We start from the raw sequence: 26,872 nt of genomic DNA, 5'->3' as shown, positions 1-26,872 counted from the left end.
GCTCAATTTTAATGACACATTTCATTAATATAATGAAACTTTTTCTACCAGTGCATGATTTGACCAACGGATCTTCTGGGAGGAGCAAATTTCATCCGATCCGGTTGAAATTTGGTACGTGGTGTTGATATGTGGCCTCCAAGACCCATGCAAAAATGGATCTAAATCGATCCATAATTATATATAGCCCCCATATAAACCGTTCCCGATTTTGCTTGCGGAGCCTCCACAGATATGGGCCAGTTTTGTGCGATCCAATCGCACAAAAACTGGCTCATATCTGTTCATAATTGTATATAGCCCCCATATCAATCGAACCCCATATTTCAGTTCTGGCTCTTTAATTACCACGCCACAGTTCATATCAAGAATTGAATTATATACGTATTGTTCCGTTTTTATATTGAGGCGTGTTTAATCACCCGACAATTAAAAACACAATAAAGGCAATCTACAATTTATTTTTTCACTGATAGATTTCACGTAGCACTCCAACTACCTTACAACTCGAGCTCTTGATTACAACTGACTTACTAGCTCCCTCTGCCAGGGGTTTATATACCGAGATATGACGATTTCTAACATTCTGGCTAGTCTTGCCTACAATCATCTAGAACAATCTACAATCACCTCGTCGCGACTATCGCTCATAGTCTTGCCTACAACCATCATCAATAAAGATGATTCTAACAAGTGATGACGTAATTTTATCGTTACAATTTGAATTTGTTACAAAATTAACGGAAACTAATTTAAATAAACTTAAATCCAGAAATATCAAATTCGTAACAGTATTTAATCGGCCTTTATTATCGAATACATATATCCCGCATGGACTAACTTGCAATTTAGAAGACGATATTAAGAAGTTTTACCATACCTTGCCATCGGTTAGTATTACCACAACCCAAGTAATTCGGTTGGTATTACCACAACCCTCGGTAATTCTATCCAATTTGCCTCAAATTTGAAATCTAGAAGTATTTTAGGACCACAAAGAAGTGTGCCAACAATGGTGAGTATCGGTCCAAGTTTTGATATAGCCCCCATATAGACCGATCTCCCGATTTTACTTCTTGGGCTTATATAATCCGTAGTTTTTATCAAATTTGCCTGAAATTGAAAATCTAAAGGTATTTGAGGACCATAAAATGGTGTGCCAAAACTCGTGAATATTGGTCCATGTTTTGGTATATCCCCCATATAGACCGATCTCCCGATTTTATTTCTTGGGGTTATAGAAACCGCAGTTTTTAACCAATTTGCCTGAAATTGGAAATCTAGAGGTATTTTAGAACCATAAAGAGGTGTGCCAAAAATGGTGAGCATCGGTCCATGTTTTGGTATATCCCCTATATAGACCGATCTCCCGATTTTATTTCTTGGGCTTTTAGAAACCTACAAGAGATGTTAATGATCCCTTGAAAGCACAAACAAAAATTAGAGTAGTACATTGTAATTCGCTAATTTGGCCTTTTAAAGGCTTTGAATTGCTTAAATAAATGGTTCTTATAAATCCAGAATCTGATATAGTCTTCATAGGTAAAATCTTTAGATTTATCTACGGAAAATGTACGATTTGAACTGCTCTATTTTGGAGAATATCTGTCTTCAAACCCCCCTGAAATTTCAATGGAAACTATAATATGTGTGAAATTTTGAATTGTAATTGGATGCCCCGTTCGCGTCCTTTTCAGCAATTTTAAACAAAGAGAGTAAAATAGACTCTTACTCTCTTGCTAGTTTTTACTGAAAAAGTACGCGTTGGCAGAGGTTTTTCCCTCTTGATAACAATATTTTTTTTTTTGCATGAACAAAGACAATCTAGAGGGAGACGCAGCCTCTCTGCGCGAGAGAAAGCAAATATCAAGGTATAGAGGGCTATGAGAAATAAGCTTTATATGTCAATTTTTTCCAAGGCAGCTCTGGCCAGGAATTAATTGAAACAGCAATATCCATCTATCCAGATTGTCTTTGGCATGAACTCATAACAGTGTTGCCATCGGGACATTTCTGCAATAAAAAACCCAAAATATTTTTAGCTGAATATTATTTCAAATGAAATTTTGGTATTTCCGATTGTTGTAGATTTAATAGAGCTAGATTGAAAACCAATGCTCTGAGAGCTGCTAACTACAAAAACTATTTCTATGTTAATCTAAGTTAACCTAACTAACATAAACCAAGATCTTTCGAATAAACCAATTATTAGGATGTGTGGACGGTTTTTAGATGCTCAGAGTAGTTGGAAATCTCTTTTTATACCCTTCACCACTACTGTGGTACAGGGTATAATAAGTTTGTGCATTTGTATGTAACGCCAAGAAGGAGTAATCATAGACCAACCTTTTAGTATACGGATCGGCTTAGAATTAAATTCTGAGTCGATTTAGCGATGTCCGTCTGTCTGTCTGTTGATGTATTTTTGTGTGCATTTGGGGTCCTGTTTCGGCTCAAAGACGATCCCTATTGATTTCGGAAAAAATCGGTTCAGATTTAGATATAGCTGCCATATATATTTTTCACCGATCTGGTCTTAATTGGCGTGTATATCAACCGATCTTCCTCAAATTCCGTACATCCGAATATTTTATGAGTCTCGAAAAACTTGCAAAATATCAGCCAAATCGGTTCAGATTTAGATTAGAGGTGTGCACGTGACACGAAATTGTCGTGACTCACGAACATTTTCGTGATTCGTGCGTGAGTCACGCTCATGGCAACAGCGTGAGTGTGCGTGAGCGTGATTAACAAACCAAAATGTCGTGCGTGAGCGTGAGTCACGAAAATAATATCTTCGTGAGTGTGCGTGAGTAAAGAATTACACTCACGAAAATATTCCTGCTCTCCAACATAAAACGCTTAAGAGTTAAATTCAATAACAATTTTAGTGACACCTAGGATGTTAAGAGTTTAATAACACTCTCGATTTTAATAATGCTCATGTTTTCAGACACTTCGGTAAGGTAAATTAATCATAAAATTATTCGTGAGTCACGATATTTTTCGTGAGTCACGATATTTTTCGTGAGTCACGATATTTTTCGTGAGTCACGGTATTTTTCGTGAGTCACGACGTTTTCGTGCGTGAGTGTGCGTGAGTACAAATTTTCTTTTCGTGAGTGTGCGTGAGCGTGAGTCCTACCAAAAAATATCGTGCGTGAGTATGATTTTTCAGTCGTGAGTGTGCGTGAACGTGAGTAAACTATTACTCACGTGCACACCTCTAATTTAGATATAGCTCCCATATATAGCTTTCGCCCGATTTACACTCATTTGCCACCAGAGGCCAATTTTTTGCTCCGATTTAGTTGAAATTTTGCATAGGGAGTAGAATTAGCATTGTAACTATGCGTGCCAAATTTGGTTGAAATCGGTTCAGATTTGGATATATCTCCCATATATAGCTTTCGGCCGATTTACACTCATATGAGCACAGAGCCCAATTTTTAACTCCGATTTAGTTGAAATTTTGCACAGGGAGTAGAATTAGCATAGTAGCTATGCGTGCCAAATATGGTTGACATCGGTTCAGATTTAGATATAGCTCCCATATATATGTTTTTCTGATTTCGACAAAAATGGTCAATATACCAATATTTTCTTTGTTAAATCGCCACTGCTTAGTCGAAAAGTTGTAAAAATGACTCTAATTTTCCTAAACTTCTAATACATATATATCGAGCGATAAATCATAAATAAACTTTTGCGAAGTTTCCTTAAAATTGCTTCAGATTTAAATGTTTCCCATATGTTTTTACTAACATTGTGTTCCACCCTAGTGCATTAGCCGACATAAATTTTGAGCCTATAGATTTTGTAGAAGTCTATCAAATTCTGTCCAGATCGCGTGATATTTAAATGTATGCATTTGGGACAAACCTTTATATATAGCCCCCAACACGTTTGACGAATGTGATATGGTATCGAAAATTTAGATCTACTAAGTGGTGCAGGGTATAATATAGTCGGCCCCGCCCGACTTTAGACTTTCCTTACTTGTTTTGGAAATAATTTTGCAACATTTCAACACTATTTTTTATATGAAAGTTGAGTGTGCAAGTTTGTGGGTCCATAGCAGGTCCCAGGGCTGTATATGGTCTTCAAAAGTAGGTCACATAAAATTTTTTGAATTTTTTTAGCTGTCAAATTTGCAATTATTAATCCCCTAAAACTACATTAGTTCCCAATGTATGGGCCTTACAAGTTTTTTGCGATTCTTTTACAAAGTTATTTTGGACAAAGAAGTTTTCGATTTGGTTGGTGTCAACCACTAACCACTACCCTTGGACAATGGTTAGCATGCCCGCCTTGCATACACAAGGTCGTGGGTTCGATTCCTGCTACGACCGAACACCAAAAAGTTTTTCAGCGGTGGATTATCCCACCTCAGTAATGCTGGTGACATTTCTGAGGGTTACAAAGCTTCTCTAAGTGGTTTCACTGGAGTGTGGAACGCCGTTCGGACTCGGCTATAAAAAGGAGGTCCCTTGTCATTGAGCTTAACATGGAATCGGGCAGCACTCAGTGATAAGAGAGAAGTTCACCACTGTGGTATCACAATGGACTGAATAGTCTAAGTGAGCCTGATACATCGGGCTGCCACATAACCTAACCTAACCTAACCTACCCTTGGACTCGACCATTACTCCGCTTGGAGTAATGGTCCATTGATTTTATTTCTGCTACAGTAAATAATGCAATATTAATATCCTAAATTAAATCATTTATTAAATTGTTTATAATTTTGAAAACTATCCTCATTATTGTGTTTTCTTTTTTATTTCAGGTGACAATATTTAACACATTCTAACGATTATCACATTATCTCACCTTTAGCGAAGATCCAATTTGTTTTACTATCTCAAGTATATAAAAGTTTACAACATTACCCCATTCAGATATTAACACATTATTTGCAGTCAATTATGATTATTTTCCCGAAAGTCTGCTTAAAACTTTAACAATAAATAAAACTAACGACATTGTCCTTCTGTACTACCCACAATGCTTCGCTTATTTTATATCGCCACAATTCATGCTAACTATACAAAGGAGTAGTGGAAGAAGTCCTTAACCTTATGTGGATGCATGCGAGTGTGTGTGTCAATACTTTGTGTTGAACAAAAGCAACTATGAAGGAAAATATATTTTGGAAAAAAAATAATCACTGTTTTCCATAAAACCGCAACATTCACCCACGCCAATACTAGCACACACATACAACTTTGATAATTATACAATAGCTGGGAACACAATTAAGGACACAATTTCCTATAGAAATAAACTGTGTAAAAAATGTTCTATGCAAATAAAATTTTGAAAAATTTTCTATATTTCGAAAAATTGTCTATGGAAATAAAATTTTGAAAAATTGTCTATGGAAATAAATTTTTTACTAAATTTTCTATAGAAAATTATCTATAGAAATAAAATTTTGATAAAATTTTCTATAGAAATAAAATTTTGACAAAATTTTCTATTTTCCGTAGAAATAAATTTTTTGACAAAATATTTTATTTTATATATAAATACAATTTTAACAAAATTTTCTACAGAAATAAAATTTTTGACAAAATATTCTATTTTATATAGAAATTTTGACAATATTTTCTATAGACATAAAATTTTAAATTTTCTATAGAAATAAAATTTTGACAAAATTTTCTATAGGAATAAAATTTTTAGAAAATTTTCTATAGAAATTAAATTTTGTTGTTTTAATTAGTTGACCTTTAAACTTTTAATTATATTTGCTTAGTTCGGCTTGAGGTCATGTGAATAAAAACAGATGTTGTTGTTTTTTGAGTTGTATTTTTATATTTAAAATTTTCCAATATTTCGAGACATCTCCGATGCTCGTCTTCAGGGAAATTACTTTAAACAAAAAGAAAAAACATTTATCACATTAACAAAAAAATATATCATTACATGAAAAACACAGATAATTACATTTAAATTTAAAGAACAGTGAACTTCTTTACAAGGGAGTATATTTACAACTAAAAGCTAATCTGTCTTTCTATATTTTTGTACAATATTTCTATAAATATGTGCACAATGGTCCGTATCAGTCTTAAAATTCATTCGTCTTTCTGCAGGTACATTTATAATATGTAGCATCTCCAGAGTAAATCTCCTTTTATAATTGGTTTCTTGCGTCAAAATATCTACGTCCTTAAAGTTTGGTTTGTGTCCTGTTAAAGTGCAATGTGCTGCAAGTGCCGTCTTTTGCTCCAAGGACTTATCAGTGGCTTTCTGATCAGATTTATGCCCTGAGAGTCTAGTTTTTAATTTGGTTTTCGTTGTACCAATATATACTTTTTGGCAAGTATCAGAGTCATTTCCATTGCATTTGATCTTATATACTACGTTTGACTTGTCTTCTTTCTTAATTTTAGATTTTGTCTTGCTGAAGAATTGATTTACTGTATTATGAGTCCTTTGTGCAATTTGAAATTTGTCCTTATTTAGCATGTTAGATGATTTGAATCTTTCCGAGAATTGGGGGACATATGTCAAGGGTTTATAAATTTTGGGTTCAATTTCGTCATGTTTGATATGTTGTTGTTCTTTTACATGTTGTATTAGGTCGTCAATCGTCTTATTCGGGAAATCATTTAATCGCAATATGGTCCTTATCTTATCTTCGTTGTCCTTATGAAATATTTTGTCGCTGATATCGTGTACTCTTCTTATAAAATTTGTAGCCGTATTCATTATAACTCGTCTAGGATGTTTGGAGTTGAAATTTATCAATCGTCCTGTGGCTGTTGGCTTTTGATACCAGTTAATTTTTATTCCATTTCTGTGCCTTAAAATTATGGTATCTAAGTATGGTAACTTGTTGTCCTCTTCTGTTTCCATCGTAAATTGAATTTGTCTATCAAAGGCGTTTAAAGCTGATAAAGTGGCCTGAACGTCATTTTTATTCAAAATACAGAACAGATCATCTACATATTTTGTCATTATTTTTGGTTTAATAGTCAATTTTTCCAATACTGAGTCCAAGAGTACTTCCATTACAATATCGGCGATAATAGGTGAAGCTGGTGATCCCATTGGCATTCCTTTACGTTGCTCATACACCTTGTCATCATATACAAAATATCTTGAGTCCTTTATACAAAAAGTTAACATTTCTATAAAAATATCCATCGGTATCTTCGTATAGTCCTTTATTTCGTCCCATTTTTCTTTTATAATCTTAATCGCCAAATTTACTGGAATGCTTGGAAAAAGAGATACTACGTCAAACGAGATCATTGTTTCATTGTCCTCAATCTTAATATTACTGGTTTTATTCTTAAATTCAATTGCGTCCTTTACATTATATTTGGAATCTTTCGTCAAATTTTTCAAAATATTTACAATATATTTTGATAGTTCATAAGAGGGGGAATTTATTGAAGAACATATCGGTCTTACAGGAACTCCTTCCTTATGTATCTTCGGAAGTCCATAAATTCGAGGGGCGTTAGCAGTTTTACATATCAATTTTAATTTTTCGTTGGTGTCAATGATGTTCATTCTGAATAATTTTTCCACCAGTTTGTTATTTTTGGTTTGTAGTGTTGATGTCGGATCTCTTTTTAAGCGTCTATATGTACAAATATCTCTTAAAATATTTTTCATCTTTATTTCATAATCGTCTTTATACATCGCTACGGTTTTTCCCCCTTTATCAGCAGTTAGAATAAGTAAATCTTTATTTTCCTTTAGATATTTCCGTGTCTCCCCCACTGTGGGGGAGACACGGAAATATCTAAAGGAAAATAAAGATTTACTTATTCTAACTGCTGATAAAGGGGGAAAAACCGTAGCGATGTATAAAGACGATTATGAAATAAAGATGAAAAATATTTTAAGAGATATTTGTACATATAGACGCTTAAAAAGAGATCCGACATCAACACTACAAACCAAAAATAACAAACTGGTGGAAAAATTATTCAGAATGAACATCATTGACACCAACGAAAAATTAAAATTGATATGTAAAACTGCTAACGCCCCTCGAATTTATGGACTTCCGAAGATACATAAGGAAGGAGTTCCTGTAAGACCGATATGTTCTTCAATAAATTCCCCCTCTTATGAACTATCAAAATATATTGTAAATATTTTGAAAAATTTGACGAAAGATTCCAAATATAATGTAAAGGACGCAATTGAATTTAAGAATAAAACCAGTAATATTAAGATTGAGGACAATGAAACAATGATCTCGTTTGACGTAGTATCTCTTTTTCCAAGCATTCCAGTAAATTTGGCGATTAAGATTATAAAAGAAAAATGGGACGAAATAAAGGACTATACGAAGATACCGATGGATATTTTTATAGAAATGTTAACTTTTTGTATAAAGGACTCAAGATATTTTGTATATGATGACAAGGTGTATGAGCAACGTAAAGGAATGCCAATGGGATCACCAGCTTCACCTATTATCGCCGATATTGTAATGGAAGTACTCTTGGACTCAGTATTGGAAAAATTGACTATTAAACCAAAAATAATGACAAAATATGTAGATGATCTGTTCTGTATTTTGAATAAAAATGACGTTCAGGCCACTTTATCAGCTTTAAACGCCTTTGATAGACAAATTCAATTTACGATGGAAACAGAAGAGGACAACAAGTTACCATACTTAGATACCATAATTTTAAGGCACAGAAATGGAATAAAAATTAACTGGTATCAAAAGCCAACAGCCACAGGACGATTGATAAATTTCAACTCCAAACATCCTAGACGAGTTATAATGAATACGGCTACAAATTTTATAAGAAGAGTACACGATATCAGCGACAAAATATTTCATAAGGACAACGAAGATAAGATAAGGACCATATTGCGATTAAATGATTTCCCGAATAAGACGATTGACGACCTAATACAACATGTAAAAGAACAACAACATATCAAACATGACGAAATTGAACCCAAAATTTATAAACCCTTGACATATGTCCCCCAATTCTCGGAAAGATTCAAATCATCTAACATGCTAAATAAGGACAAATTTCAAATTGCACAAAGGACTCATAATACAGTAAATCAATTCTTCAGCAAGACAAAATCTAAAATTAAGAAAGAAGACAAGTCAAACGTAGTATATAAGATCAAATGCAATGGAAATGACTCTGATACTTGCCAAAAAGTATATATTGGTACAACGAAAACCAAATTAAAAACTAGACTCTCAGGGCATAAATCTGATCAGAAAGCCACTGATAAGTCCTTGGAGCAAAAGACGGCACTTGCAGCACATTGCACTTTAACAGGACACAAACCAAACTTTAAGGACGTAGATATTTTGACGCAAGAAACCAATTATAAAAGGAGATTTACTCTGGAGATGCTACATATTATAAATGTACCTGCAGAAAGACGAATGAATTTTAAGACTGATACGGACCATTGTGCACATATTTATAGAAATATTGTACAAAAATATAGAAAGACAGATTAGCTTTTAGTTGTAAATATACTCCCTTGTAAAGAAGTTCACTGTTCTTTAAATTTAAATGTAATTATCTGTGTTTTTCATGTAATGATATATTTTTTTGTTAATGTGATAAATGTTTTTTCTTTTTGTTTAAAGTAATTTCCCTGAAGACGAGCATCGGAGATGTCTCGAAATATTGGAAAATTTTAAATATAAAAATACAACTCAAAAAACAACAACATCTGTTTTTATTCACATGACCTCAAGCCGAACTAAGCAAATATAATTAAAAGTTTAAAGGTCAACTAATTAAAACAACAAAATTTAATTTCTATAGAAAATTTTCTAAAAATTTTATTCCTATAGAAAATTTTGTCAAAATTTTATTTCTATAGAAAATTTAAAATTTTATGTCTATAGAAAATATTGTCAAAATTTCTATATAAAATAGAATATTTTGTCAAAAATTTTATTTCTGTAGAAAATTTTGTTAAAATTGTATTTATATATAAAATAAAATATTTTGTCAAAAAATTTATTTCTACGGAAAATAGAAAATTTTGTCAAAATTTTATTTCTATAGAAAATTTTATCAAAATTTTATTTCTATAGATAATTTTCTATAGAAAATTTAGTAAAAAATTTATTTCCATAGACAATTTTTCAAAATTTTATTTCCATAGACAATTTTTCGAAATATAGAAAATTTTTCAAAATTTTATTTGCATAGAACATTTTTTACACAGTTTATTTCTATAGGAAATTGTGTCCTTAATTGTGTTCCCAGCTATTGTATAATTATCAAAGTTGTATGTGTGTGCTAGTATTGGCGTGGGTGAATGTTGCGGTTTTATGGAAAACAGTGATTATTTTTTTTCCAAAATATATTTTCCTTCATAGTTGCTTTTGTTCAACACAAAGTATTGACACACACACTCGCATGCATCCACATAAGGTTAAGGACTTCTTCCACTACTCCTTTGTATAGTTAGCATGAATTGTGGCGATATAAAATAAGCGAAGCATTGTGGGTAGTACAGAAGGACAATGTCGTTAGTTTTATTTATTGTTAAAGTTTTAAGCAGACTTTCGGGAAAATAATCATAATTGACTGCAAATAATGTGTTAATATCTGAATGGGGTAATGTTGTAAACTTTTATATACTTGAGATAGTAAAACAAATTGGATCTTCGCTAAAGGTGAGATAATGTGATAATCGTTAGAATGTGTTAAATATTGTCACCTGAAATAAAAAAGAAAACACAATAATGAGGATAGTTTTCAAAATTATAAACAATTTAATAAATGATTTAATTTAGGATATTAATATTGCATTATTTACTGTAGCAGAAATAAAATCAATGGACCATTACTCCAAGCGGAGTAATGGTCGAGTCCAAGGGTAGGTTAGGTTAGGTTAGGTTATGTGGCAGCCCGATGTATCAGGCTCACTTAGACTATTCAGTCCATTGTGATACCACAGTGGTGAACTTCTCTCTTATCACTGAGTGCTGCCCGATTCCATGTTAAGCTCAATGACAAGGGACCTCCTTTTTATAGCCGAGTCCGAACGGCGTTCCACACTCCAGTGAAACCACTTAGAGAAGCTTTGTAACCCTCAGAAATGTCACCAGCATTACTGAGGTGGGATAATCCACCGCTGAAAAACTTTTTGGTGTTCGGTCGTAGCAGGAATCGAACCCACGACCTTGTGTATGCAAGGCGGGCATGCTAACCATTGTCCAAGGGTAGTGGTTAGTGGTTGACACCAACCAAATCGAAAACTTCTTTGTCCAAAATAACTTTGTAAAAGAATCGCAAAAAACTTGTAAGGCCCATACATTGGGAACTAATGTAGTTTTAGGGGATTAATAATTGCAAATTTGACAGCTAAAAAAATTCAAAAAATTTTATGTGACCTACTTTTGAAGACCATATACAGCCCTGGGACCTGCTATGGACCCACAAACTTGCACACTCAACTTTCATATAAAAAATAGTGTTGAAATGTTGCAAAATTATTTCCAAAACAAGTAAGGAAAGTCTAAAGTCGGGCGGGGCCGACTATATTATACCCTGCACCACTTAGTAGATCTAAATTTTCGATACCATATCACATTCGTCAAACGTGTTGGGGGCTATATATAAAGGTTTGTCCCAAATGCATACATTTAAATATCACGCGATCTGGACAGAATTTGATAGACTTCTACAAAATCTATAGGCTCAAAATTTATGTCGGCTAATGCACTAGGGTGGAACACAATGTTAGTAAAAACATATGGGAAACATTTAAATCTGAAGCAATTTTAAGGAAACTTCGCAAAAGTTTATTTATGATTTATCGCTCGATATATATGTATTAGAAGTTTAGGAAAATTAGAGTCATTTTTACAACTTTTCGACTAAGCAGTGGCGATTTAACAAAGAAAATATTGGTATATTGACCATTTTTGTCGAAATCAGAAAAACATATATATGGGAGCTATATCTAAATCTGAACCGATGTCAACCATATTTGGCACGCATAGCTACTATGCTAATTCTACTCCCTGTGCAAAATTTCAACTAAATCGGAGTTAAAAATTGGGCTCTGTGCTCATATGAGTGTAAATCGGCCGAAAGCTATATATGGGAGATATATCCAAATCTGAACCGATTTCAACCAAATTTGGCACGCATAGTTACAATGCTAATTCTACTCCCTATGCAAAATTTCAACTAAATCGGAGCAAAAAATTGGCCTCTGGTGGCAAATGAGTGTAAATCGGGCGAAAGCTATATATGGGAGCTATATCTAAATTAGAGGTGTGCACGTGAGTAATAGTTTACTCACGTTCACGCACACTCACGACTGAAAAATCATACTCACGCACGATATTTTTTGGTAGGACTCACGCTCACGCACACTCACGAAAAGAAAATTTGTACTCACGCACACTCACGCACGAAAACGTCGTGACTCACGAAAAATACCGTGACTCACGAAAAATATCGTGACTCACGAAAAATATCGTGACTCACGAAAAATATCGTGACTCACGAATAATTTTATGATTAATTTACCTTACCGAAGTGTCTGAAAACATGAGCATTATTAAAATCGAGAGTGTTATTAAACTCTTAACATCCTAGGTGTCACTAAAATTGTTATTGAATTTAACTCTTAAGCGTTTTATGTTGGAGAGCAGGAATATTTTCGTGAGTGTAATTCTTTACTCACGCACACTCACGAAGATATTATTTTCGTGACTCACGCTCACGCACGACATTTTGGTTTGTTAATCACGCTCACGCACACTCACGCTGTTGCCATGAGCGTGACTCACGCACGAATCACGAAAATGTTCGTGAGTCACGACAATTTCGTGTCACGTGCACACCTCTAATCTAAATCTGAACCGATTTGGCTGATATTTTGCAAGTTTTTCGAGACTCATAAAATATTCGGATGTACGGAATTTGAGGAAGATCGGTTGATATACACGCCAATTAAGACCAGATCGGTGAAAAATATATATGGCAGCTATATCTAAATCTGAACCGATTTTTTCCGAAATCAATAGGGATCGTCTTTGAGCCGAAACAGGACCCCAAATGCACACAAAAATACATCAACAGACAGACAGACGGACATCGCTAAATCGACTCAGAATTTAATTCTAAGCCGATCCGTATACTAAAAGGTTGGTCTATGATTACTCCTTCTTGGCGTTACATACAAATGCACAAACTTATTATACCCTGTACCACAGTAGTGGTGAAGGGTATAAAAAGAGATTTCCAACTACTCTGAGCATCTAAAAACCGTCCACACATCCTAATAATTGGTTTATTCGAAAGATCTTGGTTTATGTTAGTTAGGTTAACTTAGATTAACATAGAAATAGTTTTTGTAGTTAGCAGCTCTCAGAGCATTGGTTTTCAATCTAGCTCTATTAAATCTACAACAATCGGAAATACCAAAATTTCATTTGAAATAATATTCAGCTAAAAATATTTTGGGTTTTTTATTGCAGAAATGTCCCGATGGCAACACTGTTATGAGTTCATGCCAAAGACAATCTGGATAGATGGATATTGCTGTTTCAATTAATTCCTGGCCAGAGCTGCCTTGGAAAAAATTGACATATAAAGCTTATTTCTCATAGCCCTCTATACCTTGATATTTGCTTTCTCTCGCGCAGAGAGGCTGCGTCTCCCTCTAGATTGTCTTTGTTCATGCAAAAAAAAAAATATTGTTATCAAGAGGGAAAAACCTCTGCCAACGCGTACTTTTTCAGTAAAAACTAGCAAGAGAGTAAGAGTCTATTTTACTCTCTTTGTTTAAAATTGCTGAAAAGGACGCGAACGGGGCATCCAATTACAATTCAAAATTTCACACATATTATAGTTTCCATTGAAATTTCAGGGGGGTTTGAAGACAGATATTCTCCAAAATAGAGCAGTTCAAATCGTACATTTTCCGTAGATAAATCTAAAGATTTTACCTATGAAGACTATATCAGATTCTGGATTTATAAGAACCATTTATTTAAGCAATTCAAAGCCTTTAAAAGGCCAAATTAGCGAATTACAATGTACTACTCTAATTTTTGTTTGTGCTTTCAAGGGATCATTAACATCTCTTGTAGGTTTCTAAAAGCCCAAGAAATAAAATCGGGAGATCGGTCTATATAGGGGATATACCAAAACATGGACCGATGCTCACCATTTTTGGCACACCTCTTTATGGTTCTAAAATACCTCTAGATTTCCAATTTCAGGCAAATTGGTTAAAAACTGCGGTTTCTATAACCCCAAGAAATAAAATCGGGAGATCGGTCTATATGGGGGATATACCAAAACATGGACCAATATTCACGAGTTTTGGCACACCATTTTATGGTCCTCAAATACCTTTAGATTTTCAATTTCAGGCAAATTTGATAAAAACTACGGATTATATAAGCCCAAGAAGTAAAATCGGGAGATCGGTCTATATGGGGGCTATATCAAAACTTGGACCGATACTCACCATTGTTGGCACACTTCTTTGTGGTCCTAAAATACTTCTAGATTTCAAATTTGAGGCAAATTGGATAGAATTACCGAGGGTTGTGGTAATACCAACCGAATTACTTGGGTTGTGGTAATACTAACCGATGGCAAGGTATGGTAAAACTTCTTAATATCGTCTTCTAAATTGCAAGTTAGTCCATGCGGGATATATGTATTCGATAATAAAGGCCGATTAAATACTGTTACGAATTTGATATTTCTGGATTTAAGTTTATTTAAATTAGTTTCCGTTAATTTTGTAACAAATTCAAATTGTAACGATAAAATTACGTCATCACTTGTTAGAATCATCTTTATTGATGATGGTTGTAGGCAAGACTATGAGCGATAGTCGCGACGAGGTGATTGTAGATTGTTCTAGATGATTGTAGGCAAGACTAGCCAGAATGTTAGAAATCGTCATATCTCGGTATATAAACCCCTGGCAGAGGGAGCTAGTAAGTCAGTTGTAATCAAGAGCTCGAGTTGTAAGGTAGTTGGAGTGCTACGTGAAATCTATCAGTGAAAAAATAAATTGTAGATTGCCTTTATTGTGTTTTTAATTGTCGGGTGATTAAACACGCCTCAATATAAAAACGGAACAATACGTATATAATTCAATTCTTGATATGAACTGTGGCGTGGTAATTAAAGAGCCAGAACTGAAATATGGGGTTCGATTGATATGGGGGCTATATACAATTATGAACAGATATGAGCCAGTTTTTGTGCGATTGGATCGCACAAAACTGGCCCATATCTGTGGAGGCTCCGCAAGCAAAATCGGGAACGGTTTATATGGGGGCTATATATAATTATGGATCGATTTAGATCCATTTTTGCATGGGTCTTGGAGGCCACATATCAACACCACGTACCAAATTTCAACCGGATCGGATGAAATTTGCTCCTCCCAGAAGATCCGTTGGTCAAATCATGCACTGGTAGAAAAAGTTTCATTATATTAATGAAATGTGTCATTAAAATTGAGCCCCCACTGTGGGGGAGACACGGAAATATCTAAAGGAAAATAAAGATTTACTTATTCTAACTGCTGATAAAGGGGGAAAAACCGTAGCGATGTATAAAGACGATTATGAAATAAAGATGAAAAATATTTTAAGAGATATTTGTACATATAGACGCTTAAAAAGAGATCCGACATCAACACTACAAACCAAAAATAACAAACTGGTGGAAAAATTATTCAGAATGAACATCATTGACACCAACGAAAAATTAAAATTGATATGTAAAACTGCTAACGCCCCTCGAATTTATGGACTTCCGAAGATACATAAGGAAGGAGTTCCTGTAAGACCGATATGTTCTTCAATAAATTCCCCCTCTTATGAACTATCAAAATATATTGTAAATATTTTGAAAAATTTGACGAAAGATTCCAAATATAATGTAAAGGACGCAATTGAATTTAAGAATAAAACCAGTAATATTAAGATTGAGGACAATGAAACAATGATCTCGTTTGACGTAGTATCTCTTTTTCCAAGCATTCCAGTAAATTTGGCGATTAAGATTATAAAAGAAAAATGGGACGAAATAAAGGACTATACGAAGATACCGATGGATATTTTTATAGAAATGTTAACTTTTTGTATAAAGGACTCAAGATATTTTGTATATGATGACAAGGTGTATGAGCAACGTAAAGGAATGCCAATGGGATCACCAGCTTCACCTATTATCGCCGATATTGTAATGGAAGTACTCTTGGACTCAGTATTGGAAAAATTGACTATTAAACCAAAAATAATGACAAAATATGTAGATGATCTGTTCTGTATTTTGAATAAAAATGACGTTCAGGCCACTTTATCAGCTTTAAACGCCTTTGATAGACAAATTCAATTTACGATGGAAACAGAAGAGGACAACAAGTTACCATACTTAGATACCATAATTTTAAGGCACAGAAATGGAATAAAAATTAACTGGTATCAAAAGCCAACAGCCACAGGACGATTGATAAATTTCAACTCCAAACATCCTAGACGAGTTATAATGAATACGGCTACAAATTTTATAAGAAGAGTACACGATATCAGCGACAAAATATTTCATAAGGACAACGAAGATAAGATAAGGACCATATTGCGATTAAATGATTTCCCGAATAAGACGATTGACGACCTAATACAACATGTAAAAGAACAACAACATATCAAACATGACGAAATTGAACCCAAAATTTATAAACCCTTGACATATGTCCCCCAATTCTCGGAAAGATTCAAATCATCTAACATGCTAAATAAGGACAAATTTCAAATTGCACAAAGGACTCATAATACAGTAAATCAATTCTTCAGCAAGACAAAATCTAAAATTAAGAAAGAAGACAAGTCAAACGTAGTATATAAGATCAAATGCAATGGAAATGACTCTGATACTTGCCAAAAAGTATATATTGGTACAACGAAAACCAAATTAAAAACTAGACTCTCAGGGCATAAATCTGATCAGAAAGCCACTGATAAGTCCTTGGAGCAAAAGACGGCACTTGCAGCACATTGCACTTTAACAGGACACAAACCAAACTTTAAGGACGTAGATATTTTGACGCAAGAAACCAATTATAAAAGGAGATTTACTCTGGAGATGCTACATATTATAAATGTACCTGCAGAAAGACGAATGAATTTTAAGACTGATACGGACCATTGTGCACATATTTATAGAAATATTGTACAAAAATATAGAAAGACAGATTAGCTTTTAGTTGTAAATATACTCCCTTGTAAAGAAGTTCACTGTTCTTTAAATTTAAATGTAATTATCTGTGTTTTTCATGTAATGATATATTTTTTTGTTAATGTGATAAATGTTTTTTCTTTTTGTTTAAAGTAATTTCCCTGAAGACGAGCATCGGAGATGTCTCGAAATATTGGAAAATTTTAAATATAAAAATACAACTCAAAAAACAACAACATCTGTTTTTATTCACATGACCTCAAGCCGAACTAAGCAAATATAATTGAAATTAAATTTTGATAAAATTTTCTATAGAAATTAAATTTTGATAAAATTTTCTATAGCAATACAATTTGGACAAAATTTTCTATAGAAATAAAAGTTTGACAAAATTTTTTACATTTGACAAATTTTCTATAGAAATCAAATGTGGGCAATATTGTCTTTGAAAATAAAATTTTGACAAAATTTTTTATAGAAATAAAATTTATACAACATTTTTTATAGAAAAAAAATTTTTCTATGGAAATAATATTTCGAAAAGTTGTTTATGGAAATAAAATTTTGAAAAATTGTCTATGGAAATAAATTTTTTACTAAATTTTCTATAGAAATAAAATTTTGATAAAATTTTCTATAGAAATAAAATTTTGATAAAATTTTCTATAGAAATAAAATTTTGACAAAATTTTCTATTTTCCGTAGAAATAAATTTTTTGACAAAATATTTTATTTTATATATAAATACAATTTTAACAAAATTTTCTACAGAAATAAAATTTTTGACAAAATATTCTATTTTATATAGAAATTTTGACAATATTTTCTATAGACAAAAAATTTTAAATTTTCTATAGATAAAAATTTTGACAAAATTTTCTATAGGAATAAAATTTTGACAAAATATTCTATAGAATTAAAATTTTGACAAAATTTTCTATAGAAATAAAATTTTTAGAAAATTTTCTATAGAAATAAAATTTTCATTCGTTTTGTTTGTTATTGTTGGCTTCTCTTCAATCGTTATTGTTGTTTCTTTTTTTTTGATCTCAGCTTAAAGCCATGCATTGACTAAACTACAAGTGTAGCTTAACCAACAGAGGAAAAGTATGCTTGTCAAATTTATTTGGGCAAAGCCCTATAGACTGCAAGATGGTTGGATGTACAGCTGTTTCGGAATTACCACATTCCTCATCAGCATCCTCTACTTGCAGCAAAACTATCAACCAATTATCAGAATAAATTCGGGTAATTCACTCAACCCAACGTGAACTACACTTGAACCTCCCGAAAAAGGGTTTGATAGTCGGCTACTGCCTAAACAAATTTGCCAGCATATCTCTTTTCCTTTGCCAAACTCAAATCATCGATTTGTATGTATTTGGCTGGGTTTGTTTTTGAGCGTGCTTCCTCTATCTTCATTCGTTTTGTTTGTTATTGTTGGCTTCTCTTCAATCGTTATTGTTGTTTCTTTTTTTTTGATCTCAGCTTAAAGCCATGCATTGACTAAACTACAAGTGTAGCTTAACCAACAGAGGAAAAGTATGCTTGTCAAATTTATTTGGGCAAAGCCCTATAGACTGCAAGATGGTTGGATGTACAGCTGTTTCGGAATTACCACATTCCTCATCAGCATCCTCTACTTGCAGCAAAACTATCAACCAATTATCAGAATAAATTCGGGTAATTCACTCAACCCAACGTGAACTACACTTGAACCTCCCGAAAAAGGGTTTGATAGTCGGCTACTGCCTAAACAAATTTGCCAGCATATCTCTTTTCCTTTGCCAAACTCAAATCATCGATTTGTATGTATTTGGCTGGGTTTGTTTTTGAGCGTGCTTCCTCTATCTTCATTCGTTTTGTTTGTTATTGTTGGCTTCTCTTCAATCGTTATTGTTGTTTCTTTTTTTTTTATCTCAGCTTAAAGCCATGCATTGACTAAACTACAAGTGTAGCTTAACCAACAGAGGAAAAGTATGCTTGTCAAATTTATTTGGGCAAAGCCCTATAGACTGCAAGATGGTTGGATGTACAGCTGTTTCGGAATTACCACATTCCTCATCAGCATCCTCTACTTGCAGCAAAACTATCAACCAATTATCAGAATAAATTCGGGTAATTCACTCAACCCAACGTGAACTACACTTGAACCTCCCGAAAAAGGGTTTGATAGTCGGCTACTGCCTAAACAAATTTGCCAGCATATCTCTTTTCCTTTGCCAAACTCAAATCATCGATTTGTATGTATTTGGCTGGGTTTGTTTTTGAGCGTGCTTCCTCTATCTTCATTCGTTTTGTTTGTTATTTATTCTGATAATTGGTTGATAGTTTTGCTGCAAGTAGAGGATGCTGATGAGGAATGTGGTAATTCCGAAACAGCTGTACATCCAACCATCTTGCAGTCTATAGGGCTTTGCCCAAATAAATTTGACAAGCATACTTTTCCTCTGTTGGTTAAGCTACACTTGTAGTTTAGTCAATGCATGGCTTTAAGCTGAGATCAAAAAAAAAGAAACAACAATAACGATTGAAGAGAAGCCAACAATAACAAACAAAACGAATGAAGATAGAGGAAGCACGCTCAAAAACAAACCCAGCCAAATACATACAAATCGATGATTTGAGTTTGGCAAAGGAAAAGAGATATGCTGGCAAATTTGTTTAGGCAGTAGCCGACTATCAAACCCTTTTTCGGGAGGTTCAAGTGTAGTTCACGTTGGGTTGAGTGAATTACCCGAATTTATTCTGATAATTGGTTGATAGTTTTGCTGCAAGTAGAGGATGCTGATGAGGAATGTGGTAATTCCGAAACAGCTGTACATCCAACCATCTTGCAGTCTATAGGGCTTTGCCCAAATAAATTTGACAAGCATACTTTTCCTCTGTTGGTTAAGCTACACTTGTAGTTTAGTCAATGCATGGCTTTAAGCTGAGATCAAAAAAAAAGAAACAACAATAACGATTGAAGAGAAGCCAACAATAACAAACAAAACGAATGAAGATAGAGGAAGCACGCTCAAAAACAAACCCAGCCAAATACATACAAATCGATGATTTGAGTTTGGCAAAGGAAAAGAGATATGCTGGCAAATTTGTTTAGGCAGTAGCCGACTATCAAACCCTTTTTCGGGAGGTTCAAGTGTAGTTCACGTTGGGTTGAGTGAATTACCCGAATTTATTCTGATAATTGGTTGATAGTTTTGCTGCAAGTAGAGGATGCTGATGAGGAATGTGGTAATTCCGAAACAGCTGTACATCCAACCATCTTGCAGTCTATAGGGCTTTGCCCAAATAAATTTGACAAGCATACTTTTCCTCTGTTGGTTAAGCTACACTTGTAGTTTAGTCAATGCATGGCTTTAAGCTGAGATCAAAAAAAAGAAACAACAATAACGAAATAAAATTTTGACAAAATTTTCTATGGAAATAAAATTTTGACAAAATTTTCTATAGAAATAAAATTTTGACAAAATTTTCTATAGAAATAAAATTTTGATAAAATTTTCTATGGAAATAAAATTTTGACAAAATTCTCTATAGCAATACAATTTGGACAAAATTTTCTATAGAAATAAAAGTTTGACAAAATTGTTTACATTTGACAAATTTTCTATAGAAATAAAATGTGGGCAATATTGTCTTTGAAAATAAAATTTTGACAAAATTTTTTATAGAAATAAAATTTTTACAACATTTTTTATAGAAAAAAAAATTTTTTCTATGGAAATAAAATTTCGAAAAGTTGTCTATGGAAATAAAATTTTGAAAAATTGTCTATGGAAATAAATTTTTTACTAAATTTTCTATAGAAAATTATCTATAGAAATAAAATTTTGATAAAATTTTCTATAGAAATAAAATTTTAATAATATTTTCTATAGAAACAAAATTTTTTATTTACCGTAGAAATAAAATTTTTGACAAAATATTTTATTTTATATATAAATACAATTTTAAAAAAATTTTTACAGAAATAAAATTTTTGACAAAATATTCTATTTTATATAGAAATTTTGACAATATTTTCTATAGACATAAAATTTTAAATTTTCTATAGAAATAAAATTTTGACAAAATTTTCTATAGGAATAAAATTTTGACAAAATATTCTATAGGAATAAAATTTTGACAAAATATTCTATAGGATTAAAATTTTGACAAAATTTTCATTAGAAATAAAATTTTTAGAAAATTTTCTATAGAAATAAAATTTTGACTAAATTTTCTATAGAAATAAAATTTTTACAAAATTTTCTATTTACCGTAGAAATAAAATTTTTGACAAAATATTTTATTTTATATATAAATACAATTTTAAAAAAATTTTTACAGAAATAAAATTTTTGACAAAATATTCTATTTTATATAGAAATTTTGACAATATTTTCTATAGACATAAAATTTTAAATTTTCTATAGAAATAAAATTTTGACAAAATTTTCTATAGGAATAAAATTTTGACAAAATACTCTATAGGAATAAAATTTTGACAAAATATTCTATAGAATTAAAATTTTGACAAAATTTTCATTAGAAATAAAATTTTTAGAAAATTTTCTATAGAAATAAAATTTTGACTAAATTTTCTATAGAAATAAAATTTTTACAAAATTCTCTATAGAAACAAAAATAAATAAAATGTTGACAAAATTTTTTATAGAAATAAAATTTTTACAACATTTTTTATAGAAATAAAATGTTGGCAACATTTTCTATAGAAATAAAATGTTGATAAAAATTTCTATAAAAAATAAAATTAATTAAATAAAATTTTGTATAGAAATAAAATTTTGATAAAATTTTCTATAGATATAAAATTTGCTATACAAATAAAATTTTCAAAAAAAAATTAATAGAAATGAAATATTGACAAAATTTTCTAAAGAAATAAAATTTTGACAAAATTGTCCAAGCGTTTTAAGAAAAATTTTCTATAGAAATAAAATTTATTTGAGTTAAATTGTAATAATATAGGAGGACTACTGTAGCTGCTTTGGTACTAAAGTCATATATATGTGGTCATTGATGTGCAAACGCATCTAATTTTTCTTTTGCATTGTAAACCAATCTATGAGATGACATAAAAATGCAAAGTAGAGTAGCTAAAAAAGGGAGAAGAGAAAGTCCTTAGAAAAAAGCTTTCTATCAAAAACATTGTTGTAAAATTTGGTGTCCTTGATTATCCCTCTTTCCCCATTAACAGACAGATGCAACCAATTTTGTTGTTGTATTGTGGCTTTGGGAAATACAAAGATCCCGGATAGAAGGAAGTGAATGAGTGTTACGGGATTTACATGGTAATTGAAATTAAAGTAGAAAATTAATTCAAAACTTCAAACAATGACTAAAGGAACAAGGTTAACACAACCCTGAATGGTAAATCGCAATGAGACAACAAATCATTTCCGTTTCCTGCTTTACAAATGTATGTCTGCCTCTATGGCTATGTGAGTGTATACAAATTGACACACACCCGAACTGTTAAGACAATAACTACTAAGCTTTGTGATGGATAAAATTCCTTGGAGTACAACTTTCTCGTTAACACCACCACCATTTGACATCAGTAAAGTGGAAAAGTTTTTCTTTTGAAAATTGAATATCATCAGACAGACAAAACCAGACCAATGCAATTATAAGATGCCAACATGGTGGCTTGAAACTATTTGCTGGTTATTGCTACTGGTTTATCAACTTACTGCCTGCCAGGCTTTCTAGGATTGTCCTTGAAATTATCTCAAAGACAGTTAATAATTGAATAGGACCACATTTGCTTTGGAGGGAAGAAACTCTGCTCTGTTATGATGTCTTCCCTGAATCAAGGATGGATGGGAGATTATATAAAAGGAAACATAATCTATGTCTTGAAATTAAAAGAATGCTATGTGCTGATGGGTTGAAATGTAGAAACTAGCCGGCATTGCCTTAAGTCATATATAAATTTCTTATGTGTTTTCTGGAAAGCTGGATTAATTGCGGGGTTTTGATTTAATTCCAAATGCTCCTAGACAATTCAGTTAATGTCCTTTGAGGTTAAACTTGAGCCCACTAAGAAGAATTTGGGGAAAAATTAATTAAACGCAACAACAGAGAAGTTAATGAGAACCTACAAATCTCCACATGTAAAATGCGCTTATTTTGAGTGATTTTAATTTGAAGTTTAGTCCTTAATAAATATATAAAATAATATAATATAATAAACCTTGGTTAAAGTTTACACCATGTGGCTCTACATTAAACTAGAGTGTTGCAAATATAGAAACTAATTTTTACATATTTTTCCTACACTCAGAAGAAAGTGACACACATCCATATTCGCCAACCAAAATTTTAGGACCCTCAATTCATAAAATATTGAGTAAACATTTCTTTTAAATAAACTTTAATTAAAATAAAGTTTATAATATATGCTTTACAAATGCTTTCCTTTAAATATCTGCGTATCTCCGACGAAGTCGTATGTCTTTGAAGTAAAAAAACCTAATTTGGAATAAAATAAACTTTAAACATTTTTTTATTTAATTTAAATTAATGCTCTGTTCCTGGTTAGCGAAAGAAAGGCAGTCACTCGAATTCGAATGAATTTGGGTTTCTCTAGTTTTGATAGTTCGATTCGTTTGTATACATTAATTTTTTTTGTATTTTTTTTTTTGTATACATTAATTTAATACATTAATTTTCAAAAATGAGTATTTTCAAATTTTAGGTCTGAGATTTCAATCCAGTGTTAACAAAGTTTTTACTTTTTTCTTAATACATATTATATATGTTCGTTTATTATGTATAAATATTATAATAAAATATGAAGTGATCATGGTAATTATGGAATTATTTATGAGGTAGCCTTATTTCATCAGGTGAGTTTGAACTGCTCATAAAAATGTCAAAAAATATTGTTGGCATTTTTAAATTATGTTGTTGTAATTAACGTCTAAAATTTAAATTGTGTTTGAAATTCGGAAAAAACATAAATACAACGGAAAAAATGAGAAAATGTTGTCTGTGTAAAAGCGGTAAATGGTAAAAATGGTCCATTTTTATATCCTCCACCATAGTATGGGGGTATATTAACTTTGGGGGGTATATTAACTATGTCATATCGAAACATTGCTCTATTTAAGACCTCATAAAGTATATATTCTGGGTCGTGGTGAAATTCTGAGTTGATCTAAGCATGTCCGTCCGTCTGTAGAAATCAAGCTAACTTCCGAACGAAACAAGCTATCGACTTGAAACTTGGCACAAGTTGTTATTGATGTAGGTCGGATGGTATTGCAAATGGGCCATATCGGACCACTATTACGTATAGGCCCCATATAAACTGACGCTAAGATTTGGCTTGCGGAGCCTCTTGGAGGAGCAAATTCATCCGATCCGGATGAAATTCTGTACATGGTGTTAGTATATGGTCTCTCACAACCATGCAAAAATTGGTCGAAATCGGTCCATAGTTATATATAGCCCCCATATAAACTGATCATCAGATTTGGCTTGCGGAGCCTCTTGGAGGAGCAAAATTCATCCGATCCGGATGAAATTCGGTACATAGTGTTAGTATATGAAGGGTGGTTAAATTGTAAGGGCCGATGTTGAATGTGAACCATACCTAACGCCAAGTTTTTTTCCGAATTTTATTTGACATTTCTCTATTTCAGACTTACTCAATTTGAACCATGGAGACATACACAATCCAACAACGTGTTAAATGGTTTCAAGAAATGGCAACAGTGGATGATCAATTTTCGAAGAAAATTTTCGAGAAAATCATCTTCAGTGATGAGGCACATTTTCACCTCAGTGGATTCGTCAAGAAACAGAATTGCCGCATTTGGGCGAATGAGAATCCAAGAGTGATGATGGAAAAACCAATGCACCCACAAAGAGTGACTGTTTGGTGCGGTTTATGGGCTGGCGGCATCATCGGGCAGTATTTTTTCCAAAATGAAGCAGTTACTGTGAATGGTGTTCGCTATCGTAAGATGATAACGAACTCTTTATGGCCCGAATTGGAAGATATGGATGTGGACGATATGTGGTTTCAGCAGGACGGTGCCACTTGCCATACAGCTAAAGCGTGATACGGTCAAAATTTGGTCAAGGGAAAACGCGTGTAAATCGGTGAAATCGTTTATTTAAAAAATCAAATTAAATTTCTTTTTCAAGTTCAATTAGTATAAAATTCAGGAAAAATATTCAGTTAGGCTTTCGCTTTTCCAAATCCGAATTGCCGGGCCTCACGCTTGACACCTGCCATAAGATTTTGTACAGCCACCTTGTCCACCTTCTTCGCCGCAGAAAGCCAGTTTGCCTTGAACTGCTGCTCGTCCTTATCAGTTTTTTTGGTCTTCTTTAGGTTCCACTTGACAATAGCCCAGTATTTCTCAATTGGGCGGAGCTCTGGCGTGTTGGGAGGGTTCTTGTCCTTGGGAACCACCTGCCCGTTGTTGGCGGCGTACCACTCCATGGCCTTTTTACCGTAATGGCAAGATGCCAAATCCGGCCAAAACAGTACGGAACAACCGTGTTTCTTCAGGAAAGGCAGCAGACGTTTATTCAAACACTCTTTCACGTAAATTTCTTGGTTGACAGTCCCGGAAGCTATGAAAATGCTGCTTTTCAAGCCACAGGTACAGATGGCTTGCCAAACCAGATATTTCTTTGCGAACTTTGACAGTTTTATGTGCTTGAAAATATCTGCTACCTTTCCCCTTCCTTTTGCCGTATAAAGCTCCTGTCCCGGAAGTTAGTCGGCTTTGACGTAGGTTTTGTCGTCCATTACCACGCAGTCAAACTTCATCAGCATCGTCGTGTACAGCCTCCGGGATCGCGCTTTGGCCGTCGTATTTTGTTTATCATCGCGATTTGGAGTCACTACCTTCTTGTAAGTCGATAGTCCGGCTCGTTTTTTGGCTCGATGCACGGTTGTAGACGATACACCCAGCTTATTTGCGGCATCTCGGAGAGAGAGGTTAGGGTTTCGCTTGAAACTACCGGCAACTCTCTTTGTCGTCTCAGCGGCTTACGGTTTTCGATTTCCCCCCGATCCAGACTTCCTGGCTGTCGACAAACGTTCCCCAAACACTTTAATTACATTTGTACAGTTGATTTGGCAACTTTTAGCGATTTTGCCAGCTTTGCGTGCGAGTAGCTCGGACTTTCGCGATGCGCGAGCAAAATTTTGATACGCTGCTCTTCTTGCTTGGACGGCATTTTGACAACTGAAGAGTGAATTCCAAAATCAAAATAGGAGCAACATTCTTCACACACACACCTTCAAAATGAGGGGTGTTCAGGTTTTTTAAATGCAAAATTGAAAGAAATACGTCAAGTTTATATTGACCAAATTTTGACCATATCACCCTTTAACGAAACAATGGTTCTTTTGCGCAACAAATTCAATGGCCGTGTTATCTCATGTAATGGCGATGTCAATTGGCCGCCAAGATCATGTGATTTGACACCGTTGGATTTTTTTCTTTGGGGTTATTTGAAAGAAAAGGTGTACGTCGATAAGCCAGCAACAATTCAAGAGCTAAAGGATGAGATAATACGGCACATTAACCGCATAGAACCTCGATTATGCCTCAGCGTCATCGAAAATTTGGACCATCGGATGAAGGCGTGCCACCGAGGTCGCGGCGCCCATTTGGCCGATATTTTGT

At 33.2% G+C, this 26,872-nt stretch overlaps 3 protein-coding genes across 3 annotated transcripts; 2 read left to right on the top strand and 1 right to left on the bottom strand.

Annotated features, from left to right (window-relative positions):
* Nucleotides 1–1,959: 1,959 nt before the first annotated feature.
* On the bottom strand, nucleotides 1,960–7,965 carry LOC142231302 (uncharacterized). The gene is made up of 4 exons (XM_075301917.1): nucleotides 7,938–7,965; nucleotides 7,003–7,796; nucleotides 6,691–6,915; nucleotides 1,960–2,013 (listed from the first exon to the last, which is right to left on the bottom strand). The coding sequence occupies exons 1-4, from the start codon at nucleotides 7,963–7,965 to the stop codon at nucleotides 1,960–1,962; spliced, it is 1,101 nt and encodes a 366-aa protein (XP_075158032.1).
* A 101-nt stretch (nucleotides 7,966–8,066) lies between these two features.
* Nucleotides 8,067–9,715, top strand: LOC142231454 (uncharacterized). The gene is made up of 2 exons (XM_075302061.1): nucleotides 8,067–9,535; nucleotides 9,611–9,715. The coding sequence occupies exon 1, from the start codon at nucleotides 8,222–8,224 to the stop codon at nucleotides 9,476–9,478; it is 1,257 nt and encodes a 418-aa protein (XP_075158176.1). The 5' UTR covers nucleotides 8,067–8,221; the 3' UTR covers nucleotides 9,479–9,535; nucleotides 9,611–9,715.
* Nucleotides 9,716–15,816: 6,101 nt separating this feature from the next.
* On the top strand, nucleotides 15,817–17,465 carry LOC142229525 (uncharacterized). The gene is made up of 2 exons (XM_075300084.1): nucleotides 15,817–17,285; nucleotides 17,361–17,465. Exon 1 carries the CDS (start codon nucleotides 15,972–15,974, stop codon nucleotides 17,226–17,228), a length of 1,257 nt encoding a protein of 418 aa, XP_075156199.1. The 5' UTR covers nucleotides 15,817–15,971; the 3' UTR covers nucleotides 17,229–17,285; nucleotides 17,361–17,465.
* The last annotated feature ends 9,407 nt before the right edge of the window (nucleotides 17,466–26,872 follow it).

The sequence above is a fragment of the Haematobia irritans genome, chromosome 3 (assembly GCF_050003625.1).
Source record: "Haematobia irritans isolate KBUSLIRL chromosome 3, ASM5000362v1, whole genome shotgun sequence".
Taxonomy (NCBI): domain Eukaryota; kingdom Metazoa; phylum Arthropoda; class Insecta; order Diptera; family Muscidae; genus Haematobia; species Haematobia irritans.
The sequence above is the reverse complement of the archived record's forward strand: the minus strand, read 5'-3'. Positions and strand labels throughout refer to the sequence as shown.